At 35.2% G+C, this 27,959-nt stretch overlaps 2 protein-coding genes across 3 annotated transcripts; one reads left to right on the top strand and one right to left on the bottom strand.

Annotated features, from left to right (window-relative positions):
* Positions 1–708: 708 nt before the first annotated feature.
* Positions 709–4,363, top strand: LOC115971967 (RNA-binding protein 34). The gene is made up of 6 exons (XM_031092095.1): positions 709–1,589; positions 1,709–1,767; positions 2,227–2,296; positions 2,409–2,534; positions 2,639–2,767; positions 3,747–4,363. The coding sequence occupies exons 1-6, from the start codon at positions 819–821 to the stop codon at positions 4,215–4,217; spliced, it is 1,626 nt and encodes a 541-aa protein (XP_030947955.1). The 5' UTR covers positions 709–818; the 3' UTR covers positions 4,218–4,363.
* A 5,748-nt stretch (positions 4,364–10,111) lies between these two features.
* Positions 10,112–13,878, bottom strand: LOC115971731 (uncharacterized membrane protein At4g09580). 2 transcript variants are annotated; one of them, XM_031091749.1, is made up of 5 exons: positions 13,476–13,854; positions 11,696–11,966; positions 11,441–11,611; positions 10,723–10,868; positions 10,112–10,618 (listed from the first exon to the last, which is right to left on the bottom strand). In XM_031091749.1, the coding sequence occupies exons 1-4, from the start codon at positions 13,676–13,678 to the stop codon at positions 10,743–10,745; spliced, it is 771 nt and encodes a 256-aa protein (XP_030947609.1). In that variant the 5' UTR covers positions 13,679–13,854; the 3' UTR covers positions 10,112–10,618; positions 10,723–10,742. The 2 variants fall into 2 exon arrangements, with proteins under 2 accessions (XP_030947609.1, XP_030947608.1); XM_031091748.1 differs by having other exon boundaries at positions 10,112–10,868; positions 13,476–13,878.
* Positions 13,879–27,959: the final 14,081 nt, after the last annotated feature.

The following is a 27,959-nucleotide window of genomic DNA, read 5'->3' as shown; positions in this document are numbered from 1 at the left end:
AAGACAAAGAAAATGACAAAAGACCTCAGCGACATCAGTGTGATGTCGGCCCAAGAATCTTCTAACGCTCAAGTTAGGATTAAAACTCTCAATCTTTAATTAATCTCATTAAGATTTTTCTCATACATGGAAAATATGATCTAATCATCTATTTAGGGGGGGGAGGGGGAATGAGTTTTGACCTCGGAGATCTTTGCTTTTGATTGTAGCTAATTATCTTAACCACCTTCCTTTTTAGGGTGGTGATAGATTTGCATGAAACCCTTGAGTGGAGATATGCTATTTTTTAAAAAAAATATTATGTTTATAATATTTTCATAATAAATTATTAATGGTAAGTTATTATTAATTTTAATTTTAATTTAGAATTTAAATTATTTTTTTGTCCACTCATAATAATTGATAACAACCTATCACTTAAAATTTATGATAAAAGTATTGTCGTTTCTCATTTTTTTTTTATAGTTATTCATTTGAAAATTAAATGGTAAATGTCTGCTTTACTTTCTCGATTAATGGGTCGTCTTGTAGAGTTGCAACTACTAATTAGTAACTACTAAGTAGTAAGTATTCCAAGTGATAAACAAATTTATACACCCTAAACAGAATTATTACCACATAAAAAAAATAATTCAAAATCCTTACGTAATATTAAAGTGTGTGTGTGCCGAGCTCATATAATATATATTTAGAAGGCCCGTGGGCTTAGAAGTTCAAACCGGCAACCCGGTCCTCAAAGTTTTTTGACTTCTCCCTCCTAAAATTGCCCTAGGGTTCCAAACCCAATTCCACACTCTTGCAGCCTACAGCTCTGAGATATGGGAAAACTAAAGAAATCCAAAGAAGTAACAAAATCTCCCAAAACCGACACCGACATATTCCAATCCCTATTCGGAATCCCCCAAGACGCCGCTGTTTCCATCTTCTCCTCCGTCAATCCCTACAAACGAAACTCCCATGATCAATCAGGGTTTGCTCCTGCTGAATCTCTCATTTCTCAAAACCCTAATTTGAAGAAGAAGGAGGAGGAGGAGGAGGAGACAAAGAAGAAGAGCAAGAGGAAGAGGGACAAGGAATCCAAGGAAGAGATATCCCAAAACCCTAATCTTGTTGATGATGATGGTGATGATTCAGTTTTGGTCGCCGAGGCCCCATTGGAGGCCAAGAAATCGAAGAAAGAGGTAACCCTAAACGCTAATTTTGTTTCCGAATCCAATTCGGGTTCCGTACCAAAAGGGGAAGAAAACCCTGATTTGGGTTTGAAGGATAGGGAGGAAAAGAAGAAGAAGAAGAGGAAAAGGGATGAGCTTGAGAGACAGTACGAGGCGAAGAAATTCGGTGCGGTTGAGGAAGAAGAAGAGGAAGAAAAACGGGAGAAGAAAGTGGTGGTGGGGGTGAAGAGGAAAACAGTGGATAGTGTGGAGGATATGGTGGTTTCCAATAACGGTTTCGACGACGAAAGCAAGCTTTTGAGGACTGTGTTTGTTGGCAACTTGCCACTGAAGATAAAGAAGAAGGCCTTGATCAAGGAATTCAAACAATTTGGAGAGATTGAGTCTGTGAGGATTCGGTCTGTGCCTGTCTTGGATGTGAGTGTCAATCATCTTTTTTCTTTTTCTTTTTTGATTGATTTTGAGCAAACATGTTATATGGAGTGAGTATTGATGGATGGCTATGTTCTTTTGTTTTTGGTTTTTGGTTTTTGCAGACGAAATTACCGAGAAAGGGAGCCATACTTTCGAAGAAAATCAATGAAGCTGCTGACTGGTGATTATCTTGAATCACATAATTGTTTTTGTACAAGTTTGATTCATTTAACTTGTTTGGAATTTGAATGTGTTTCTCTATAATCGTTTAATCATGTTATATAAATAGATTTTGGGTCGATTGGTTGTATAATTTTTCTAACTTTGCTTTTAGTGTGTTATATTAAAATTTTCATTTTTGCTGTTCGATGTTCAAATAATTTATTTGATTTATCTTGGAAACTTCACCTCTCTCCCTCGTCTATACAGTTGCTATGTTGACATGTATGAGGCAATAATATGTTTTTTCTATATTGATGGCTTCTAGGTAGAATTTATGATCGATCTGAAGAGAAGTCCTTTTCGTTTAATAATTGATAAATGATATGTTTGTTATGATTTTTTTTTCTAATGCTATTCTAGATATTTTATTGTCTTTTTCTCAGTGTAATTATTTTGATGACAAAGCTTATTGTTGCAGTGTCCATGCATACATTGTTTTTAAAACTGAGGAATCCGCCCAGGCTTCTTTGTCCCATAACATGGCTGCAGTACATTCTTATCTCAACTTTTGCAATTGCCATGATTCAATGTCAAGTTCTATTTTTGTTGCTATACATGTGTGTGTGTTAAAAGTTTTTTTTTTTCCTAATGTGGTCTTAGGTTGCTGGAAATCACATTCGTGTAGACAGGGCATGCCCACCTCGTAAGAAGTTGAAAGGGGAGATTGGTTCACTTTATGATAGCAAGAGAACTATTTTCGTGGGTAACCTCCCATATGATGTAAAGGTAACTTGCTTGTGTTGATTTCTGCATGTGTGGGTTTCCAATTCTGCATTATTGTTGTAATTTGGACGTAAGTTTCTTTTTTCTTTCTTCTTTTTTTCTTTCAGGATGAAGAACTTTATCAGTTGTTTTCTGGTATTGGTAATCTGGGATCCTGCATTGAAGCCATTAGGGTCATTAGACATTCCCATATAAGTCTCGGAAAGGGCATCGCCTACGTCTTGTTCAAAACAAGGGTATGAATTCAAATTATCTTACAATTTTAATTTTTAACTTAATTGTGAATGCTTATTGAGTTTGGAAATGTTTCAGTCCATGTTAGTGGGAATTGAGATGGAAGTCTACCTTTCTAGTTAGTTGAAGTTCAGTTCTCCTAAAGTAATTTTATGAAAGTACAAGATAGTCAAAAACTTGAGATGTTCATTAAGTTAAATACTTTTGGCAGGCTTTTTTTTCCCTAAAATAGTATGATACAAAGTTTGCTTTTGGCATATCCAGTCACACTTAGTTCTATACACCTATGTCACTCACACCACTGTTTGTCATTTTATACATGGATACCATGAGAACTGGAGTTGTAATTTATAATCGATGATTTCAAGGGATAGTCATAGGGACTCTTTTTGTGAATTTCTCCTTACCTTGTGAAAGTAATTTCTGGAGGCTATAAACAGTGTGTTGTGTCACTAAATGCTTGTGGACATGTTTGGAGGTTAAAGCTTCCATCTGAAATGCGTTATAGCCTTTATCTTGTGTTGTTATTTAGAGGATCTCTTTTGGACAAAGCATATTTAGAGATCAAGCGAAAGGAATCGTTTGGATAGAATGGTTATGATATCTTGCATGTTTTATTGTTGACGATATTGATTTCTCTTTTATCTGGCCAAGATGTGAATTTTGGAATTAGATTTAGGCGTTTAGCTAAATGTTTCTAGGGGAGCATGCCTTATTTTCTTGTGAAGGAGAGTTGAATTGCTTTGGGTTAAAGGTGGGTGGTAATTGGAAGACTTATGATCAATTTAAGGGCAAAGACAGATTAAGAAATAGCAAAACCTCTGATACTGTAAACTGAATATTCAGTCTGATCATGAAATCTTTCAAAGTTCTGTTATTATTTCTGAAGTCTTTTGTTGCCATTACTTTTCAAAATAAATGAGACTTGTATAGCCCTTATATTACTCATTAATTACATTATAATTACATGTGTATTTGCAGGAAGCTGCAAATATGGTTGTTAAAAAACGAAACTGGAAGCTTCGAGACCGAGAGCTAAGGGTCTCTCATGCAAGAAAAGATTCTATCCCTTCTAAGAGACCAAACCCATCACCTGCTGAAGCTCCTACTTCCCCTGCCAAGAGGCTGGCCATGGATCCTAGGACTCCAAAGAGTAATAACCGGGCAAATACAAAGGCTCCCCTGTCCTACCAGGGCAAGCGTGCGCACAAATCTGATTTACAAAAGAGCGACCATCCCAAAAGCAGTAGGCCAGGCCATTTGAATTCTAAAAATCAGAGAGAGAAGTCAAAAGAACAGATGCGGAAAAGACCAGCAGTTGCTGCCCGAAGGGCAAAAGAAACAGTGCGAAAGGATGGTGGTTCTTCAAGACAAGCAGGGATCAAACGCAAGCTAGATAGCCAAACACCGGAGAGCTTCCAGCAGAGAAAGAAATTCAAGAAATCTAAGTAGGAATACAAAGCGAAAGTTTCTGGATTGTAGACATGACTTGAGAGTATAATGATATTGGTAATGTAACTCTCAAGCTTGGGTGTATTACAAATGTTTTATTTTTACTTTTTAATTGAAATGGAAAGTTTAAGATCCTTGAATCACGATTTTTTTTCCCCTTCTTTTTAACATTTTTCCCGTGTCCAGTGGTTCCTCCTTTATTCCCACCATCCTTCACGCTTTCTTTCCCAAGGATGACCTCCAAATTTTTCAGAATTCTGAAATAAGGGGCTCAAAGTACAAGTGTACAACTCAATCTTCGCAAGGATATCATATCTGTCTCTTCTATAACGGGCCTTGTCATAAGTTTCCGAAGTTTTTGCTTAATAAAACTATTTAAAATTTTTTTTAAAGGGAACTACTTGGATAATCTTAAACAAACTCATTCAATAATTTTTAAAGGGAACTACTTGGTCATTATTTTTGTTTTTTTGATGGAATAGTTTGACCTTTTTTTTATGTAAATTTTTTACCATTATTGATAAATTGTTAAATGGTAAAAATAAACATTTAAGTGTTAAAATTAATTTTATAATAAATTTTTTTATAAGAAAGAATATAATGGTTAGTTATAAATGTCATATTAGTAACTCATATAGATATACGATATCTGAAAGAAAAATAATATGTCCACAATATTTGTACAACAAAATTTAAGTGGTAGGTTGTTATTAACTGTTACTGATAGACAAAAATGTGAGAAAATGTGAGAATTGGAAATTTAGAATTCACATAGTATATGCGGATAAAGTTATCCATGAAAATTTTAATTCTCCAAAATTCTGTCAAATAAAAAATTAAATTTTTAAGACTTCTTTAGAATTTACCATTCCTATCCTAATGTGTACATAACAAATACACCCTTAGAGCATTCTCATCAAGGATGCCAAATATTTTAGCATTTACCATTCCAAAATCCAACTTTATCAATTTTAACACACTACTTTACAATTCACCAAACATCAAACATTCTATTTTTTTTACAACTTCATTTAAATAATATTATTTTTATTTTACCATTGTATCTCTCTCTTTCCACCACTTTCTTCTCTGTCCAAGCAACCCAGTCACAGCCACACCCACAATTAGCCACTACCACCACCATAAACATTCAACACAATCAACCATCAACATTCAACAGCAAACCCAGACCCATGGCCAACCCACTACCACCAAAATCAGCATCCATCCAAAAATCAACCCTATAGCCAAAAAAAAAAAAAAAATTAAAAAAAAATAACAACAACAACACCACCAACACCAACATAAACTAAACTAAACTTGAGAGAGAAGCCTTACTGTGAGAGGAAGAGAGGGAGACAGAGGATAAAGCGGCAAACAAAACCCACAAACACAAGACCCACGGCCATGGACGAAGCTGTTATTGGACTAATGGCACCCCTTAAATTTTTTAAAAAAAAATATTACTATATTAATAGGTACTAATTTTAGCAATTTTGTTCAATAAAATTACACTTTGCCCCCCTTAATAATAACATCAATTCTTTTGAGAGTAATGTTATAGCCACAAACGTTTTTACAACGTTTATACAAACTATTGAGGTAGCAAATTCTTATTAATTTGTATACTTGCATCACTTTTTACTTATCAATAACCACTCATCATATTAGCAATTTGTAAAAAAAAAAAAAAAAAATTGTAATTTTAGCATTTTTAACCTTTTAAAGGTCGTAAAAAATTAATAGATTAAATCTAAAACAAAATATACAAGCTCAAAAAAATTAGCCCAACAACAAAAATTACCAATAATAAAATTAAAAAAATTAAACTCAATCAATCTATTTTACCCCAAACAAAACAACTTGACCATTTAAAAAATTTTAAACAAAAATCCTTTGTAGTAAAGAAGTAGACTCAAAGTCCGGAGCCGCCACACACAGCAAGAAGCAGAGTTGCCCCCCCTAATTCCAAGTCTGGGTTCCGTCCCTGCCCATGGTGACCACAACAAGCAAAACCCATCAAACCCAAACCGGACCACAAAAAACCCACAAACTAGAACCACCACTAGTACCACTGTGGCAGCCACAACCAACCGCAAAAAACCCAAAACAACCACCATCAGCCACCACCACCACACCACCATTGTGGAACCACAACCCACGGCAAAAAAAAAAAAAACCACCTCCACAACAACTATCTGGTCATCAACAACCCACACAAAACCTATTAAGTAAACCAACACCACAAAACAACCACCATTAGAAACAAGCTACCTCCTAAAAAAAAAAAAAAAAACAAACAAACAAACAAACTTCAACACCACCACTACCACCGTGGTTTTCAGTTGTGGATGCCAGTAAATGAAGAAAAGAGAAAGAAAGAAGAAAAGAGGAAAAAATGTGAGACCAGTGAGAGAAAAGGAAAGAAGAAATGAGAGAGACAGCAATGAAGAAAAGAAAGCATAGTACAATGAGAGATGAGAGAAGTAATAAAAATTTATATAGCATTTACAAGGTTGTGAATGCTCTTAGAGAAGACCAAATGTAATTTAATTAAAATAGGTTCAGTATTGCTTAAAAGATTTATGCCAAAAAGAGAGAGAACATCCATTTTTTGTAACCAAAATTTTTAAGACAACAAAATCAATAGTAAAAAAAACAAACCCTCAAATTATGTAACGAAAACATATTGTGTAGAACCACAATTTTTTTTTTTTTTTATAATTTATAATCAAAATCAAAAGTCAAAGTAGATAATATTTATTTTAAAAAATATATTTTAAAATTCTTGAAACTTTTGATAATAAAAAGTTAAAATTGAAATAGATTTTTATTTTTTTTTGAAATATTAGTAATAAATTTTTACCTAAAGCAATATATTTAAATGATTTTAATGTACTTACTTATAGTAAGTTACATGTCGAAGCGTGTTGCACAACATTGAACATTTATACTGAGCTATATGATATAAGCATGGCATGAAATATAAACATAATATTTAAAATGTGAATCGTATTGTAAATTGATTTTTGATTTTTCTATATCGTATATTGTACAGTAAGATACACAAAAACCTAATAAAATTATAAGTGTACATATATAAAATGTATATTCATTATAAATTTAGAATATATCCAACTAATGACCAATTTAATCATCATTTATGTAATAATATTTAAGAAAGCTAATTAAACTAATCAAATTAACATATTTTTGTAACATGCACATTTAAATTGATTAAACTCAGAAGTAAATAATACATGATATATGAGCCAAAATTATAATTATTTTTGAGATCTTGAAAAAAAAAGGGTGGGGGAAGAAACACATCGAAATCACTAAATGCTTAGTTATAGTCCAGTATTAAACTATTAATGATGTCTTCTGAGATATCTCATATTTATAGTTTGAATCCCTCCTTCTCCTCCTCCACTATTTATCTATCTCAAAACATAAAAATAAAAGATAAAAAATAATTGAAAATTTTATCATATTTTAAATATAAATATAAACTCAATTGTTTAGGATAATCTTATACAAAATCATTCAATAACTAAAAGAATTAATAATTTGACCATTATTGATAAGTTTTTAAATAGTAAAAAATACCCTTTAACGTCAATAAACATCATATTGACATATTTGGATACAAATAAACATTTTATTTTAAAAAAATTAATTCCATATATTTTTTAATTTCATATTAATAACTTTTATAAATATAAGATATGCGAAAATTGACATTTTGTACTTAAAATGTGAGAATTAGAATTATTGTAATGTATGGGAATTGAGATATTCATAGAAATTATAACTTTCAAAAAAAAAAAAAAATCAAACAAATTAAATTTTCAGGAATTCTTAAGAATTTACCTTACCATTCCCACTCATAATCCCTATACGATAAATACACCACTAGAGAAAACCAGATGTAATTTAATTAAAATATGTTCAATATTGATCAACCAAGCTCAAGAGAAAACATACATTCACTGCCGCCCCAATTTATAAAATATTATTTTATTTAAAAAATGATTTTCTCTTTCTTTTATCTTGTGTATAAATATACAATTTGATAATTTTCTCTTTCTTTTATTTTGTTTTTTTTGAGAAATTTTTTTTATTTTGTGTATAAATATACAATTTGATAATTAAATATATATATATATATATATTCATATTAAATTTTGATAATTATGTATCTTATTAGCATGTTGTGTTTTTTATGGAACTATTAATATAAAATTATGGTAGTTGTGGGACACAAGAATTTAAATAAAGTACTTGTACCACGTGTCGTATCCATGACTGAGAAGCCCATTATCATGCTAAGGAGGTCACACGCTCGGACAGTATGGTCACGTCAGTGGCACATTACCAGAGGAGGTCATACAGTGGAAAAAGAGTTTCAGGAAGGGGGGCTAGCTCTGACATGACTGGAGGGATGGTGGCTACCACCACATTTAATGTATCTCACCAGACCTTTTGATTGCATTTATGTGGAGAAGACCCCTAAACAGTGCTGTCTTGGCTGCCCCAACTCATTAGAGGCTTGGGAAGGTGTCTGATGGGACAAGTAATCAAGTAGTGGCCTGGACGATCAACAAATGGAGGATCAAGATCATCTAAAATGAGCTATATAATGTAAAAGACTCCCCCAGAAATTAGAGGGCAGAAAATCTATAGAGAAAACACTGGAGCATTAAAAACAGCAACTGTAATTAAATTTAAGAGAAATATATTCAAGAACTACTCTCCTCGGATGTTGCTGAGGAAGAATTTTTGTGCACCGTACTTGTCCATTCATTGTTTTTCCTTGCTCTCTTACCATCTTTAGCCCATTGGGGATGTTGTCCACTTCGTTGAAGCCTAGCTTTTTAGTCCATTCTCTACAAATTTATTATATTAGGCTCTTTGGGCCTTAATCCATCCAACTTTTGGACCTAAGAACCAAAACATGCCCGTACAGTAGTTATTAATTGGTATTTACTGACTTATAAAAAAATCATTAGTTATTTATATAATTATGGCTATTATTAATAGATATTATGGTTGTATTTGTATATTAAACTATCAATTCTATCATTTAAAAAAAAAGGTAATGCGACATTATTTTAATTAAGCATTTAAATATATAATAGAATTAAAATTAAATTAAAATATATATTGATGCATAAATTGTGAGGATTCAAAAGCTTGTGGCAAAATATTACGTGGTCAGCCAAAACTGAAAGTTAAATGTATTCGATTATATATATAATCCTTTTCTTCCCCAGAATAATTTCTAACTCTAATTTGTTTAGGTATTTGATTACTTAAAGAGATCACAAGGTTTTTTCTTTTTCTTTTTTTATTTTTAAAAATTGTCACGTTCCTCGTTAATTTTATATTGGCAAAAATACCATTTTGATTCATACATTATGAGGTTACTATCAATTTGGTCTTTACATTTTATGGACCATCAATCTGTTAACTACATTTTATGGACTATCGATCTATTAGTTAACCGTAGGAACCAAATTATTGCTAGTTGAAAATAATAAGAACTAAATTATTATGAGTTGAAAAAAACAAGAATCAAATTAACTGTTACCAAAATGTTCGGATCTAAATTAACCCCAAAATGCGGTGACTTAAATGGTATTTTTGCCTATAATGTAATATTATGTTCTTTCTACTGGCTAAATAGGAACTAATCCCTTCAAGGAATTGGCTAAAAACCTGGGATTAAGCACGACGGCACAACTGATCTAGGCTAGTAAACAAACGTAATCAGCCAATGTGCACCTGCTCATTCATTTCTTGTTTCAATCCTAGATTAAGATTAAAATTTTTCCTCAAAAAATAAAAATGAAGATTAAAATACAATGACAATATCCTATTAAAAATAGGCATCAGAATTTCCCTGGCATTACACAGCTTGATCAAACAATCAGTCTATTCCATACCGATCACTGATCCCAGTACACGCCATCACATCATATATAGATGTTTAGCCTAAAAACCTACCTTTAGTTTTTGGCTGAAAGCATATAAAACAAATATATTTTCCCAGTACAGCTTTGGTTTTTTTTTTTTTTTTTTTTTTTTTGGGTAATAAAACACAAACCAATTAAACTTTTTTTTTTTCCTTTTTTTTGCTAAACACAAACCAATGGTAATAACCTACAGCGTGAGAATGCCTGTAATTGCATTCTGTTTCCAAACAACAATATACACATCTATAAAAATGTAGATTGATTCTTACATTGAAATTGAATTTAAACATTATATCCCCCGACCCAACCTGCTTCTTCCCTCCCTCCCCACCGCCAAGCCCCTGAAATCCCAATATTAAATATGCCACAATGCAGAAATCTCATCCACAGCATTAGATTTCCCCACATAATCATCTCCGGTGGCTGCAGAATTGTCAATATCATGCTTTTTATTCAATACAAATCTATACAGAAATGTAGCGAAACCCAAATGGCTGCTGTGAGAGCAAGGGCTGATGTACACTAACCAAGTTCTGCCAGTGGAATGCTACGAGTCCTTGTTCCTCACCAGGGTGGGAGTAATAGAGACAATTCCAATGAAGAATAGGGTGGCAATTGATTGGAAGTCATAGAGATCCCCTACAGATTGCAACTCTCCAAGAGCTAATCCAGCCTACACATACCAAGAGAGTCGGGAATATTTAGGCACTAAAAAAGAGAGGCAGGAATATTTAGGCACTAAAAAAAAGCTTTAGATTTTTAGATATGAGTGACATTAGTGCTATTAATTCAACAACTCAGAATACTTGCAACTATTTGTACTTTTTACTTGCAGAAGCACTTGGGCTCCCGACTTCTTGCATTGAAGTCAACTGGGAATTCCCCCAAACTTCACTAGACAATACAATAAGAAGTTGATATGAACAAAATCTCTAACAAGTGGGTAATAACCAGATTTGTTGAATTACTCGTAAGATTCTTTAATTCCTCCAAACTACCATACCAAGAGAACACAGTCTACGACCGAACACAATCATATCAGAAGAACTCATTACATCATTATTGGAGGTTCCAACAAGGTCTCAGTTCTCTCTATAGAAGTGTGTTCACGTGCTGTAATGGAATCAGTTTCACATCTGAGGCAATCCTAAATTCAGTTGGCTCTTTGACCACAAACTTTCACCCACAAAAGATCAAAAATAAATCCAAATGTTCAAGATTATATAGTATTAAAAGAGAGAATACCCTGACAGTGACAAAAGCCGCAGGTATGAGGCCGATAATGGTTGCCAGGAAAAAAATATGATAAGGCACGTCAACAATTGGTGAGGCAAAATTGATAAATGTATTTGGCAATGTTGGAGTCAGTCTTAGAAAAAGCATGTAGTTTAACAGCCCCTGTTTTCTTTTAGCAACCTGGAAGTAAAAATACAATAATAAGTTATTCCAGTTTGAAAATTAAGCTAACCAAAAACATTTACTGGGAGAGTTGAGATTCACCTGAGCTTGAAAGAACTTTAACTTGTCAGGCCAAATAGAGAAGACAATGGGCCGGCCAATCAGTTTTGATAAGAAATAGCAAGAAGAAGCCCCAGCAGTAGCAGTGAAGACAACCAGTGCTACACCTCTGAAGACTCCAAAAAGGGATCCAGCGAGTAATGACATAAACACAGTCCCAGGAATCATAAACGTCTGCATGAATATATAAACCATGCAGTACCCCACCAGGACTTGTGCTGTGTAGTCACTCGTGTAGCTCTCAAGGTGATCTCTAAAGAAGAAGGGGAGGGGGAAAAAGAGGAGGAAAAATTATATCAACATAGCATTCAACAATCTCCGTATATAGAGCACTTATGGCAGGGAATAAGCATTTTGTCAAACAAAGGGATTTTTAATTTTTTATAATTAGAACGAGCCAAAGATCAACAAAAAGAGAAACACGTATAAAAAAATCTGGTAACATATATCAGAGCACATCAGTTAGTGGTTACTAGATGCTTGTGACACCCCAACAGAACGGTTGACTTCCATAATTTTTCTGACTTTCAGTCAAATCCTAGGCCATTGTTTGTTGTAATGGAAAAGTCTAAGGCTTGCAAATGTAAATAAATAAAGAGTAGATGGACCAGTCCAAGCCTTCCAAAAGCTCACTTAGGTGGGGCCAGCACCAAGTTATGTCCAATTTTTCAGTCAATCTTTCCCACCCACTGCAGGCAGAACATGGTAAGCTGGTCAAGTTCCTTATCAAGCAGAACAGCTGGTAGCCAATATCTAATGACTATCCAAATTACCATGAAATCCAATTCAACATCAACAGAAAGTAAAGAAGCAAAGGCAAAGCAACCTATCTATCAACCAAGGCAAAGCAACCTATCTGTCAACCAGCCTCTAAGCTCTTAACATTGTTTGCTTTTAGAATTCAAGTATCACCATTCTAAATCTGAACAGGTACAATTTAAGAGAGAGAGAGAGAGAGAGAGAGAGAGTGAAGAAAAAATGACCAAGCCATTTTCGTCTTGACAATCTCTGTAGGATTATCATGCCTACAATTCAAGCACTAATAAAAAGAAACATGACAACCCACCAAACTGCTGCAGATCGTACTCGAAGACTCACAAAACATTTTATTAGACCTCTCTTTTTTTGGGGGGCTACATTAAAGTATATATTTCATTAAACTTTGCTTTTATGTTCTTTCTTCCAGTTAGACAGAGAGTACAGGCAGCCCAAGGACTCCCTGGTAAGCCACAAATTAATCATTGGACAAATGTTAACAATCCTAAAATAACCTATATCAGTCAACAAGCTTTGATAGGTAAGTCAACAAGCTAGACCTGCAATGAACATGTAAAGGTCTTGCAACAAATCCAACTAAGAAACCAAACCCCTTATCTGTTTCGTATAAACCAATTGTTTTTCCTCTCTAAGACTTAGATTTTAACCACAGCTACTTTACAAAATCAGGGAAAATCATGACCTTTTTCTTCTTTTTCCAATTGGGTTAGCCCTAAGGGAAGAAATTTGTTTCTTTAAATCTATAACCTTTATATGTAAAACGCAATACAGCGAATCAGACCCAGATGCAGATATGCTAACATTATCAAAATCCCATCTCAAAAAGATACACAATAACCCAAAATCAATTAAAGATCCTATTTTTCCCAGGAAAATTAATCAATTAAACAGAACCCATTTGGCTGATTTATATCGTATTCAAGCCAAAAAAAAAAGTTGTAATTTTTGCAGAAAATAGTGAGAGAGAGAGAGAGAGAGATTATACCGGAGGATTTGAAGGTCCTCGAGGTTACGAGGAAGTTTAAGGAAGCTATAATCAGATGCAGGCATGGTGAAATAAACACCAACTAGGCCAAACAGGAAGCCCAAAAGCACGGTGGAAGCCGCCGTAACCTCCCAAAAGCTCAGCGGAAACTTGGAGTTGGACCCCACATCGACTCCATTGCTATTCTCTTCTTCCCTTTTCATTTCTTTCCTGAGTTTCTTTGCTTTTTCCCAAGGGAAGAAGAGAACGAAAGAGAGAGATAGGAAAATAGGGAGAACCTCTCTATTCTCCTAACTTCGCCTTCGCTTTCCTTTTTTGTTTTGCTTTCGGTACACTTCTCTTCTTGTTATTTGTTTGCTGTTTTTTCTTCTTTCGTTCTCTCTCCTTATCTTAAATGCTCTTACTCTTATGGGTTCACACTGGGACAACGAATATTCGCTCCAAATAGAAACGATACTTTGTAAAAAAAAAAAAAAAAAAATTCTCATATTTATAAAAATTCATTTCTTTTCCAGGAAAGTAAAAAATTAAATAATAAAAAAAAAAATCAAGCACTTCATCTAACTTACCTAAGATCAGTTCTGTTGCTAGCAGTCCTTCATTGGGAGCATACATAAAAGATGGCTTGCGAGTCTTAACCTAAATTCCTTACCCAGAACTTGGTGTGGTTTAGCTAACCTTAATTTTATTTTTAACAAAATATATATATATATATATATATATATATATCCTTTTTTTTATGCTATTATACAGTAATTTTTAGCTTAAGAGTATTGAGGAGAAGAAATTGTGTCCTGTTCCTGAATGTACGGCACCCTCTTTTTGTATTATTAATTAATTTTTTTTTTTCAATTTTCATGGTATTGTATTACCACATCAGCATCATGGGGTTAGGTGAAAATTTTTTACCAGACTAACTTAATTCAACCCCTTTTCTTCTCTCACGCTCACGCACTCTTCTTTTTTGATAATTTTGTTTTAGATTCATGGTGTTTAATTAACTTCTTAATTTGTGGTCTCAATTTGCTCTTTCACAAATGAGACATTTGGGATCGAATAATTCCTTACACCAAAAATAAATTCATTAGTATTCTGGTCATTGGTTCATATTCTATCAAATGGAAAGAAAAAAAAATTCTTAATAATATTTTCTATTTGTAAATTGTAATGCGCGTGGTAGTTAGCTTTAAAAGGGAAGAAATTGGTAATGATTATTGTTTATTGACTTTTATCAACACCTTTGGGCGTCACTAAGGTTTTTGACCTAAGTACCTAACTAAGATTAGCATCAAGCGTAAAAAACAAACAACTAAACAATATTTCATTTCTGATTTTGTGTACATTTAGATCATAGAAATTCAAACCAATAAGAAATAATGAGAAGTATAATAATGAGAAGTATCAAATAATTAAGTATCAAAGTTGGGCGTGAAGCAGGATTTCAAGGTAGAGTACTGGGGGTTCAAGGCAACTCAATCCATACTCGGCCTGTAACTTATCATAATAGGAAGTAAGAACTTTTTCTGATTGATAAATTCGATAGTTATAATGGGAAGGAGATTTGAATCCTAGATATTTTTATTAAGAATAGCAAAACATGCAAATTAAACTACAAGACTTTTAGCGAATTTGTTATCTTGTAACCTTAAAGAGTATTGGTACATTGATTTAGACTGGCATTGAGAAGGTTTGTGGATAGGTGAAAGGAGCAAAAGTCAAAGTAAAAACAAAATTTTTATTTATATGGTGAGGCTCTTTTTAATTTATTTGTTTTTTGGGTTTGGTGTAATAATGTTTAAAAGTGAGATAGAGATAATGTCTTAATTTTTAGTATCATTATCTATGTGATTTTTTTTCCTAATTAGTTATTTGTACATGGTGGCTGATATGAATGGAATAAATTATTTGAAATTGAAACTCTTCATTTTTTTTTCCAACTCTCACATAGAGGCATTGGATTCAAATAGGAGAAGTAATCTTTCTAAAAATATGCAGTATATATAAATAACCGTGTGTTTTTTGTCTTAATTTTTAGGCAAAATGGAAAAGAGAAAGAAAAAACACTAAAATTTAGGAACAATAAATTATTATTTTAATAAGTTTGTGTTTTTTAATTTAAAATTATTTAACTAAAAGTTGGATATTTTATAGAGTTTAAGAATTCGTATGAATATATTTTTGTAAACAAAATAATGAAACCCAAATAAAAAATTTATTATTAGTAATATAGATAGATATATAACTTAGGTATAATTAAAAAGGTATAGTATAATAGTATATTAGGTTTCTTGATCCAAAAAAATAAGCTCCTCATATTACATTCAATTGAAATTAGTTATTATTAACTTATTTTTGAAAAAGATAATAGTAATTATATTTTACTATATACAAGTTTTACCTAAACTTTTTCCTAATTTGTTTTCTTACGTTGGAGAGTTAGTATGCGACACGTCGGCCACGATAAGCACGTGATAGTGTGAACGGAGATAGGAGAGAGAAATATATAATCATTGTCGCACGTCGAATGAAAGAAAGCATGTGCGTATTATTATCACTACAAAATTGCTCCACACCACGCAACTAAACTGTATTTTAAACTAGTGCGAACATGAAATACCTGATATATCCTTTGTTTTTTGTTCCATGCCTCTTTGTCTTTTTCTCCAAAACATGGGCATTGATTTAATGGTCCTACTCCATATTTTCTTTCAACCTCGATGGTGGACCGGTGGTGGTACATGCCTCCCTATTTTATACTTATGCTTTCCACGTAACGTGGATGTGATTGAGTTTTTCTATAATCCATACAACCTTGAAATTGCAACTTATAATTATTTATATAGATAAAAAAAAATTGTAATATAATTGGGGTATCTTTTATATATCTATATTTATTTTTTATAGGCTATACTACTATTTAGGTTCTCCTATTTGAATTCTTTATTTTCGTGGTTTTAAATTTTAAAATACTCAGATTTTTTCCATTTACAAGTTTTCAACTAATAAGATAATTACTTAAAATAAAACTTCTATACTTTAACAATACACTAACCCAAGTAATGTACACAACATTAAATACAATACATATAGTTTGACTTCATTTTTGTCAATCTTATCTTTTACATATGAAATTGATTATAACGGATTCCAGTTATCTCAACTGGAAAAGTCTCTGATGGTTGAATAAGAGATATGAGGTTTAATCTCTGCCTATACCAAAAACTAACCGGTGTCTTGATTTGATAATAAAATAGTTATTATTAGGAGCGGACGTCATAGGTTAAAATTCTCTATTAAAAAAAAAAAAACATATGAAATTGATTGTGGTCCCTTATCCTTTATTGGATGCACTTAATTAGATTTATTTTTCTCAATCTCAATCTTATCTGTTTTTGGTTTCACCTAACGTCCGATCTCACCCACATCCATTTTTATTTATTTATTTTTTAAATGCAGTTCAAAGATAATTACTAATTTACTACCCTTCAAAAATGTTAGATACAATTTCTTGGTTTTAAATGTAGTTGATAAATCCTAAATTTAAGCTCTTTTTAACTTTTTTTATGGATGTATAGTAAGTGGCTAAATTTTAAGATAAAAAATAATAAAAAAAACAACAAATGAAGACAATGTGGAGCATTTCCTTTAACCCCCCCCCCCCCCCCACACATATATATTTCAATTTTTGTTTTTGCATTTTTTGGAACTGAAACTTTTGTAACGAGCCTTTCCTAAAAACCAAAGATTAAAAAAAAAAATGTGAGTCTTTCTTGAAACAAAATAATAATAATAACTGATTGTGATTCCTATAGTTATCTAGTGACGAGTTATGAATTTTTTTCAAAGTGGTCATTAAGAAACTTAAATTATACAAAATCTAATAAAAAAAAGAACTTTATATATTGATTAAAAAAAAACCATGCAAATACATAAAGTTTTACAATTTCGTTGTACATATTTTCTTATTTTGAGATCATTACATGACAATCTTATTATCAATGCTACAAACTACATATCTTTCAAAATTTTAGTTAAATAAAAAATTTCTTGGAATTTTCTTTTTATTTGTAAGGGCTTAATATATTGTTAAGAGGGACCAAAGTTTAAGGACAAAATTTGACTACAAATTTAGTTGTAGCTTAAAACTAAACTCTTACTAAACAAATTAACATGGCTACATATTTTAAAAATCTAACTATTGAATTGTATGTTCTTTATGGTATTAAATCACATGTCAAATTTCATGTCAATTAGATGTTATTTACTATTCTATCTCTAAACTTATTTTTTATTTATAATTTTAGACAACAAAAAATAGAAATTTAAATATTTGATTGATGACATACTTATTGATCTTTGACCTTCTTGGAGTTTTGCAAGTATGTAGGATATAAGAAAAAAAAATTGTAATTTCAATGGTGGATTTGTCAAAATTCACATTCAATAAAAAAAAATATTGAGTGAAGTTGTAGGCTTAGTCTATAACAAAGTTTGTTGTCAAACTTTATACAAAATTTTAATTATTACGGGCTTAAAAAAATTTAGGGTGGTCACAAATTTTTTTTTTAAGGATTAAAAAATTATAATTTTTTTTAAATTTATATATAAAAATTGATTTTTTCCCCCAAGTTAGGACCACCTTAGCTCCAATGTGGGTAGTTATCCGTAACAACTGTTTTGGGTTTCACCTAACACTACAATACACGTCCATTTTTATTTCAATATTTTTTAAAGGCAATTCGAAGATAATTACTAATTTACTACCCATAAAAAATGTTACAGTTTCTTGGTTTTAAAGGTGGTTGTTAATTCCTGAATTTAAGTTATTTTTAAATTTTTTATGTATGTGTAGTAATTAGCTAAATTTTAGGATTAAAAATAACTTTATAACTCCCATAGATAAAAAAATAAAAATAAAAATAATAGTCTTTCATTTAACAAAAAAAAAAATTTAATTCAATTACTGTGGGGGCCAGTTAGTTAGGAAGTATTATTAAAACTATACGAATTGGGCTTATGGTCCAATCCGACATTAACCAATCCGAGAATGGCCAAATGAGGTTATAATGGGAATGATATAAAGAGAAAAATAAAGATAGTACGAGATAAGTCCAACACACGTTCGAGGAGAAAAGTCATCTCAAAAACGAGGATCCGAGATCAATAAGAATGTTCTATCACCCTAGACCTTCTTCAGAGTTGTTTCACAATTAGGAGTTGGACGTTGGACAATGGGTGAGTAAAGGGAGGCAACAAATATCTTCAAAAACTGCTACCTTCACATTAAATGCCTCCCAACTAACTCTCTAGCCGCATTAATGTGGAGGTAATACCTGAATAATGGCCAAACAGCCTTACAGCTACTATTTGATGGTTCTTAGAGGTGTTGGATGGGACAAGAATGAGCTCTTCGAATCTAACCTACACATGTATGATGGAGATGACACCAAAATTTTAGTATATAACATGGGAAAGCGCCAAAAAAAAAAGGATTGGAAAAAATCAAGAAATATTTGTAAGAATACGGTGAACTCTTGTAGTTTTGTTCATGTACAAGATATTATAACATAAACTTCTTAGACCGGGCCGATGACAGATTTTCTTATATTATTGGTGTTTAATAGTCTTAAATTAGCAATTTTTATTATCTTTCTTCTGGAATAGAACTAGTTCTTTCACCCACGCTCTACAAATTCATTGTTTGGACTTGTTGGGCCAAAACCCAATCATGTACTGGGTCCAATCCAATTTCAGTCCCTACAATTATATATATATATATATATATATATATATATATATATTCTATTCTATCTATAAGAGGATTCTCCTATTTAAACTGGACTTTTATATGGTTCAAAAATATCTACATTAATGAAGGGAAACTTCTCATAAAAATAAGGTCATAAATGTCAAACAAATAACATATTTCATTTTGAATTCAAAAGGAGAACTCCTAAAATTTGGGTTTTTTTTTTCCTTCACGTTCATCTTTTTATTTCCTAAAATTTAGCATTTTTAATTCATTTTTCATCATAATAAAACGAGAGGTGTTATGTCCACAATATTTTCATAACAAATCTTAGGGGGTAGTTTGTTATTTGTTTTGATTTGAATCCACAACTTAAATTACTTTTTTACCCACCCATTACAACTAATAACAACATGCCACTTATGATTTGTTGTGAAAAATGTTGTAGACATAGTATTTTTCTAATAAAACACCCCCAATTTAAAAAAAAATGAAAAACTAAGAGAACTTCTAAAATTTAGCATTTTTTCCCCTCATGTTCATCTTATTTTTCCTACCCAAAATTTTCTCTATATCACTACACCACTTTTAAACACATGTTCAAAAAAAAATTACAATTATTGTTTATCTCTAAAGTTTATCATTTTTATTTTTTGAAAAAAAAAAAAAAAATATTTCCAAATTATAATAGATACAAATTATTAACTTTTACCCAAAAAAATAAAAGAACCTTTGAGCACACGTAACACGTGTGCTTAGAGGCTATATATATATATATGTGTGTGTGTGTGTGTGTGTAAGAACCTTTCCTATTACAAAAAAAATGTGTGCGTATATACATACACACACACACACATATATATATATATATATATTGTGGGGGCCAGTTAATCAGGAGGTACTGTTAAGGCTGTGCTAACTGGGCCTATGGCCCGATCCGAGGATATTAGACCATCCGAGTAGGTCCAGCTAAGATTATAAGGAAAACAGAGTAAAGAGAAGAGTAGAGATAATATGAGATAAGTCCAACAAGTGTCCGAGGATAAAAGCCATCTCGGCAACAGGTGTCCAAGGTCAGTAAGAGTGTCATATCATCATGGACTTTCTTCAAAATTACATCACCACTAAGAGTTAGACGTTGGACAAGGGATAAGAAAGGAGAAGGGCAACAAATATCTTCAAAAAGCTACTACCTCCGCATTAAATGACTCTCAACCAACTCTCTGACTGCATTAATGTGGAAGTGATACCTGAACGATGATCAAGCAACCTTACAACTACTAGTTGATGGTTTTAGGAGGTGCTGGATGGGACAGGAAAGAGTTCCTCGAGTTTAACCTACACGTGTGTGGTAGGGATGATACCAAGATTGTAGTATATAACATGGGAAGATTTACTAAAAGGGGGGATCAGGAAAAAAAGAAAGCAATTTTAGAATAAGACTGTGGACTCTTGTATAATTTTATGGATCAACAAGATAATATAGTATAAACTCCTCAAGTTATTCCGAGGATAGATTTTCTCATCATACTTGTGTCTAACAGCCTTAAATTACCAAATTTTATCGTTTTTCTTCTGGAATAAATCTAGTTCTTTCATCCACGCTCTATAAATTTATTGTTTGGGCCATTTGGGTTAGAACCCAATCCTATATTGGGTCCAATCCAATTTCAGTCCTTACATATATATACAATTTTTTCTTTTGTTTTGAATTTGTACTAAGTGCCTACATTTTAGAATTTAAAATAACTAGATAACTCCCATTAAAAGAAAAAAAAAAATGATAATGTGAGAGTCTTTCTTATAAAAAGGATTGGGGCAAAATTTAGGTACAGTGCTTTAGGTGCTGTTACTTAGACTCCTCACTTAAATTTTAGCCACGTATCCAACTAATTAAAATCAGCACAAACGGCGTAAAAAACTTGTTTCTTAATCTCCTCTCATCTATTGAAGACAATGGTTGAGAGCTTTGAGCTTTGCCGTTCACCACTCATCGCTGCCAATAGTAGTGCCTTAGCTTTATTTTAACCTCTCTTCTGTTGGGTTTTGTGAAACTTAGTTTTGTTTGATCTGGTTTGATAACCTGACTTGACTCGAATAATATTACGTGATTTTAATAGGAGGTTTATTGAGGCTTAGTCCATGGAGTGAAGGCTTGAGCTGATAGGCTTTTGAGGGTTCGGGGGCAATGCCCCCAGGAAAATTTTTTTGGCTCGTTTAGCCCATTGTGGAATCGACTTTGGTGATTAGGGTTATTATTGTGAGTCAGTTGCCGTGTTTTTATAAAGAGAAAAAATTGTAGCCGCACTGTGTATTGTACTTTTCCCTGATAATAGTGAAATCTCTACAACTCCGTGGACGTAGGCAAATTGCCGAACCACGTAAATACTGTATTGTGCGTGTGATTGTTTTTCTTTGGCATGTGTTTTCTCTATTTTTTGTTTCTCACAAGTTGGGATTTCGGTTAAATTCCCTACATCTTCTCCCTTCTCTCCCTTTTTCTCTCTCTCCATCACTCTCTATCTGTCTCGATCTAAATAATCCTAAACTCCAAGACCGATTCAGATCTGCCATCGCTCAACCGGGGGAGGCTCCTGAAGTGAATTGGTGGCGAGGTCGATGGTGGATGCCTTTAAGTTTTCTTTCCAAACCCATAAGAATGGGAGAAGAGGCCAACCCCGAATGATGTGCTTAAAATAAAGATACAAGCAAATCCTTACTGCCCTTTTTCCAAATCTAACTTGGATTTGTTCCAGTGAACATTACCTCTAAATCCTATCCTCTAGTTTTGAAATTATTTGTCGAGATGGTGATGTTCCCAGCGATATCATTTGTTGGATCTATTTTGTCTATCAAATACCTCTTGTTTTAATTGGATTTAAAACCAAGTCCCCCAAAGCAGTGGAGTTTTTTCGGCAATCTGAAAAAAAGATCGGTGAGCTGCAACAAGAACACAATAAGCAGGGGTGTTTTTTTATGGCCAAACTAGAAGGTGTCAGTCTAACGGATGGGTTTAACGGTGTTTGCTAGTTTGATTAGTTGGACACATGGCTAAAATTTAAGTAGGTAACTTAAAGAACAGCATCTAGTTAGATACTGTACTTAAGTTTTGCCTATATATATATATATATATATATATATACATAATTGATGGGTCATAAGTACTTTTTGTTGCTCACATCTCTGATATGTTAAATATAAAGTAGAGGAAGAGATAAATTAGGGTTTTTTTTCATAAAAAGGGATTTATCACTAAAGAGGCTAGAAAATGTGTTTTTTCCCTTGAAGTTTAGAACAAATACAATTGAAAAAACAACCAATTGTTCCAGGTATGATTTTTTATTTGTCAGAAATTAGAGGGTTAGAATTTTTATTTTGGAAACATTAGTGATAAGTAGATTTGTTTCAAAGAGATATTTTTCCTAGAATATGGTTTACACTTTTGCGTTAGTCCTTGAATCGTAGGTTGCCACTGTACCTATTCTAGAACAAAAGCCGAAGTTATTAAATACATGAATATGGCTTTCGGCATTTTCGTAAGATTGTAAGAGTTTTTGGGCTTGCAGAGATAACCACTTATATATACTGATTTATACCATAATGTCCTTTCGTTATTTTGCTGGACAGTTAACACCAGACCCCCACACCGATTTCACACTAGCTTGCTCACATTTTGTCAAAAGTCCAATTTCTCTGATTGATGGCCTTGATAGTCTCTGCCCAGACGTTGACTATTCCAAACACAGTGAACCATTTAAGTTCAACACTTCTACAGTTGTTTTAAAGGATAATGACAAACTTGGTTTTGACCCAAATTCTAATTTCATCCCAAAATGCTTAGATATTAAATCCATTAGGGTCATTAATATTAAGTCCAAGAATAAAGTCATATTAGATTTAGCCCACAGTTTTCATTGGGGTTATATAATAAATCTTAAAGTATTGACTATTGCCTCTGGGTTTTGATAAATTCAAGGAAACATATTTTTGGATATAGACGCCCTGCATTAGTGTTATTATTTAATTCAACAAAGTATAATCCTAGTGAATTAGTTTGTATAATTCGATAAACTTTATATTTTGAGGAGAATAGTAAGTAATTTCCATAGTTGATTATAGGTCCTATTTAAGAGTATTTTGAGACAATTTGGAGGGTGTTTTAATTGAATTTTCAGAGTGATTCAAGTGCTGTAACTAATTATGCATAATATAAATAAGTTTTGTTAATTAGGTTCCTATAAGTCAAAAGTTTTCAAAAGTAATGTTTTTAAGCTTACGTTTTCTAAAGTTTATCAAAATGCATTTCTTTATGTCATTTAAAGAGAAACTTCGACTTTTAAATAATGTTTTAAAGAGAAATTTTGAATTTTAAATAAAGTTTTGAACATCTAAATCTCATTTAAAAATTGATGTCTAAACGAAACTGTGGGGCCCGGCTCAGAAATAATGGGCTATTCCAAATTCAGGCCCGTCCGAGGAGCGTCCTGTCCGAAGAGAAACCACATATGAAGCATTACCCAATCCCAATAAACGCCAAGGAAACCTGTCCGAGGAGTAACTCCTCCTCGGACATCACGAAACCCAGACGAGGAACTCTCCCCAGCCATTTCAGTTCATCCTCCCAACATATAAAATGAATAAAATCCAAAATATCTTATGGAGAGCTACCACCACATTAATTGCGCCCCAACCACCCTCTTGGCCGCATTAATGAGGAAAAGACTCCTGAACAGTACCGCCTTGACCTCTGCAACTCACAAAGGGAGAGATGAGGGCGTCTGATGAGACAGGTACTCAAGTGGATGCTTAGATGATAAACAAGTGTAAGGTTGAGATGAGAGGAGGGGAACTATATAATGTAGTGGAGTCCCTCAAAGAAGGGGACGGAGAAAACTGTATTATGAACTGAATAAATAGAATTACACTTGAGAGATCCATTCTTATGCTTTTCTTTTCTGCAATAATACTGTCCATGTACCAGACCGAATAGGCTCACTGAGGTTAAGTTCTTTGACCCATCCTCTACAAATATTTATTGTGGGTTGCGCTTTGAGCCAAGGCCTGATCAATAGAATTTGGGCCAGGAAAATCGTGCAACTACAATTGGCGCCGTCTGTGGGAAGAACTAGGGCATCAGCTAGCACAACGGTCAAGCATGGCAGAACTAGGTCCGCACCAGGAGAATCCTCACCAGGCTAACTCCCAACAGACACAACCCGCCGAGTCCCAGAGGCAAAATAACCCCGTCAACCCAGGCCACAGGGAAAATCGTGAGGGAAGTGTGCATACTATCCGGACAAGCCAGAGTCACACTCAGATAGGTAGTCACGTGTCCCAGAGGCGAAATAGTCACCAGGCCATGCAGCGAGAGATAGATGATCTGAAGAGGAAGCTACGACGGGCACAGCGAAGACGATCTCCTTCAGACTCAAACGAGTCCTCTAATGCGGAGGATGTGAGTTACCGACGGAGGTCAAGGACCCCCCCCAAGTGAAACCTTTTCCTACGAAAAGGAACCACGCCCTGTGCGGAAGTATGAGAGCACATCCAGCAAAGGTTCAGGGAACGACGCCATGAAGAAAGCGTTGGACCAGGTTTCAAGGTCCCCCTTCACGTATAGAATTGAAGGGGCCAAGCTGCCTCGACGTTTCAACCAACCGGCATTCGCCATCTATAACGGTCGAGCAGACCCGGTAGAGCATGTGAGTCAATTTAACCAAAAGATGGCGATCTACTCGCAAAATGAAGCCCTTATGTGTAAAATCTTCTCGTCCAGCTTGGGATCAATGGCGATGAGGTGGTTCAACGGCCTGAAGACAAATTCCGTAAGCTCATACAAGCAGCTCACTCGGGATTTCTGCTCCCGCTTTATCACCAACACCAGAGTCCCCAGGCCCCTCGGTTCGCTATTGTCCTTATCCATGCACGAGGGAGAGACTCTGAAAGCATACTCAGATAGATACTGGGAAGTGTATAACGACCTGGATGACAACCATGATGCTGTCGCTATCAGCACATTTAAAAGCGGGCTCCCCACCGACCATGGCTTAAGGAAATCCCTCACTAGTAAACCAGTTGCCAACATTGATCAGTTGAGGGATAGGATCGACAAGTACAAAAGAGTGGAGGAAGATCAGCTGCAAGGGAGGGGAAAGGAGAAGGTTATCCCCCCCAAAGCAAATGATTTCAGGACGGAACGGCACAACCCTGGTCAGCCGAGGAGAGATTTTTCACGGCAGGCTGGGCAGAGCAACCCGCAAACAGTGAATGCCGTATTCAGAGAGCCAGTACAACAGGTACTGGAGAAAGTAAGGGATGAGCCCTATTTCAGGTGGCCGGGAAAGATGGCTGGAGACCCTTCTAAACGTAACCAGAACCTGTACTGCCACTATCATCAGGACCATGGGCATACTACTGAGGACTGCAGGAATCTACGGAATCATCTAGATCAGTTGGTCCGAGAGGGAAAGTTACGTCACTTGCTGCATCCATCGAGTGGCCACCCCGGCCAAGCAACACAAGAGCCTCGAAAGGACGTGTCTTTAAGACCCCCCACTGGGACGATACATGTCATCCTCGCTGCACCAGGAAGAACGGGGCCGCCCATCCTCAGGGTTTTAGCTGTTGATCGGCTCCCCTCCGAGGGCAGGTAGAGGGAACCCAAAAGGTCAAAAAAGGGAAGCTCTTTGATACTGGGATTCTCGGATGAGGATAAGAGAGGAACTATTCAACCTCACGATGATGCCTTGGTGGTCACGCTGAGGATTGGGGGCTTCGACGTGAAAAGGGTGATGGTGGATTCGGGAAGTGCAGTAGAGATAATGTACCCTGATCTGTACAAGGGGCTGAACTTGAAGCCAGAAGATTTGGCAGCTTATGACTCCCCCCTTCTCAGCTTCGAGGGAAGGATGGTTACGCCAAATGGGCAAATTCGACTACCCGTACAGACTGGGGCGGTGGAGGTGAATTTTATCGTGGTCGACGCTTATTCACCCTACACCGCAATAGTTGCAAGGCCATGGATCCATGCCCTAGAGGCCGTGACCTTCACACTTCACCAAAAAGTAAAATACCCATCCAGAGGACGAGTAGAAGAGATTCGAGGAGATCAGGCCGTATCCAGGCAATGTATGGTGGCCGCCGTCTTACATCGGCCCCATGCCGAGTCCTCGGCCCCTGAAAGTTTATAGCAATCAGCCGCCTCGGCAGAGCAAGACGATGGGCTGGCCGAGGAGATAAGGTGTGAAAGTTTAGATCGGATCGCTGTGAACGACAACCCAGAGAAGTTCTTTCAGGTCGGCTCTGAATTACCTTCTCAGGAAAAAGAGGAGCTGGTCAGATTTCTCAGAGAAAATGTCGACGTGTTCGCATGGGACGCCTACGACGCCCCAGGAGTTGATCCCAGCCTTATTTGTCACCACCTGAACGTCAACCCCTCTTCAGCTCCGAAGAAACAACCACCCCGACGTCCTTCGAAGGAACACGCTAGTGCCGTAAGAGACGAAGTGGCGAAACTGAAAAGGGCAGGGGCTATCAAAGAGGTCTTCTATCCCGAATGGTTGGCAAACACGGTGGTGGTAAGAAAGAAGACAGGGAAGTGGAGGGTCTGCGTGGACTTCACGGACCTAAACAAGGCGTGCCCGAAGGACCCATTCCCCCTACCCTGAATCGATCGATTGGTGGATGCAACCGTGGGCCACCCTCGAATGAGCTTCCTGGACGCCTTCTAAGGTTATCATCAGATACCCCTTGCGCTGGATGACCAAGAGAAAACGGCTTTCATGACGCCCATCGGAAACTATCATTATAAGGTGATGCCGTTTGGGCTGAAGAACGCAGGCTCAACTTACCAAAGGATGATGACTCAGATGTTCGAGCCACAGCTGGGCAAGATCATTGAGGTTTATATAGACGATATGGTTGTAAAGAGTAAAAGGGTTTCCGAGCACGTGAATGACCTCGGAGTAGTCTTCGTTATCTTAAGAGAGCACCGGTTGCGGCTGAATGCTTCCAAATGTTCATTCGGGGTCGGGTCTGGGAAATTCCTAGGGTACATGGTCACCCACAGGGGAATAGAAGTAAGCCCCGACCAAATCAAAGCCATTAACAGCCTACAGGTTCCTCGGAATCCGAAGGAAGTGCAGAAGCTCACTGGTATGATTGCAGCGTTAAACCGATTCATATCGCAATCAGCGGACCGATGTCGACCTTTTTACCTCCTGATAAACAAATGGAAAGGGTTTGAATGGTCGGAGGATTGTGTTTGGGCTTTCCAGCAGCTTAAGGAATACTTGTCACGACCACCCATCATGTCCAGCCCTGAGGCAGACGAGGTGCTGTTTGCGTACATCGCTGTAGCTCCCCATGCTGTGAGCCTGGTACTGGTACGGGATGATAATGGGGTGCAGCGACCGGTTTACTATGTGAGCAAATCCTTGCATGAGGCTGAGGTGAGATACCTACCTCTAGAAAAGGCAATTCTGGCGATAGTGCACGCAACCCGGAAACTTCCTCATTACTTTCAGGCGCATACGGTAATCGTTCTAACTCAGCTTCCCCTTCGAGCAGTACTTCGAAGCGCTGACTATACAGGAAGGATCGCCATGTGGAGTGCGCTCTTGGGAGCCTTTGATATTAAATATATGCCCAGATCCTCCGTCAAAGGACAGGTCCTCGCAGACTTGGTGGCGGAGTTTGCTGAGCCCTCCATAGAAACAATAACCGAGAAGAAAGAC

Source organism: Quercus lobata, chromosome 12 (assembly GCF_001633185.2).
Source record: "Quercus lobata isolate SW786 chromosome 12, ValleyOak3.0 Primary Assembly, whole genome shotgun sequence".
NCBI lineage: Eukaryota > Viridiplantae > Streptophyta > Magnoliopsida > Fagales > Fagaceae > Quercus > Quercus lobata.
This window is presented reverse-complemented; position numbering and strand designations above follow the sequence as displayed.

Coding starts and splice junctions, on each gene's coding strand:
- LOC115971967 (XM_031092095.1), top strand. CDS start 819: ATGGGAAAACTAAAGAAATCCAAAGAAGTAACAAAATCTCCCAAAACC. Junction 1,590..1,708: donor GGTCTGTGCCTGTCTTGGAT/GTGAGTGTCAAT, acceptor TGGTTTTTGCAG/ACGAAATTACCGAGAAAGGG. Junction 1,768..2,226: donor ATCAATGAAGCTGCTGACTG/GTGATTATCTTG, acceptor TTATTGTTGCAG/TGTCCATGCATACATTGTTT.
- LOC115971731 (XM_031091748.1), bottom strand. CDS start 13,678: ATGAAAAGGGAAGAAGAGAATAGCAATGGAGTCGATGTGGGGTCCAAC. Junction 11,612..11,695: donor TAAAGTTCTTTCAAGCTCAG/GTGAATCTCAAC, acceptor TTTTACTTCCAG/GTTGCTAAAAGAAAACAGGG. Junction 10,869..11,440: donor CGGCTTTTGTCACTGTCAGG/GTATTCTCTCTT, acceptor TGGTATGTGTAG/GCTGGATTAGCTCTTGGAGA.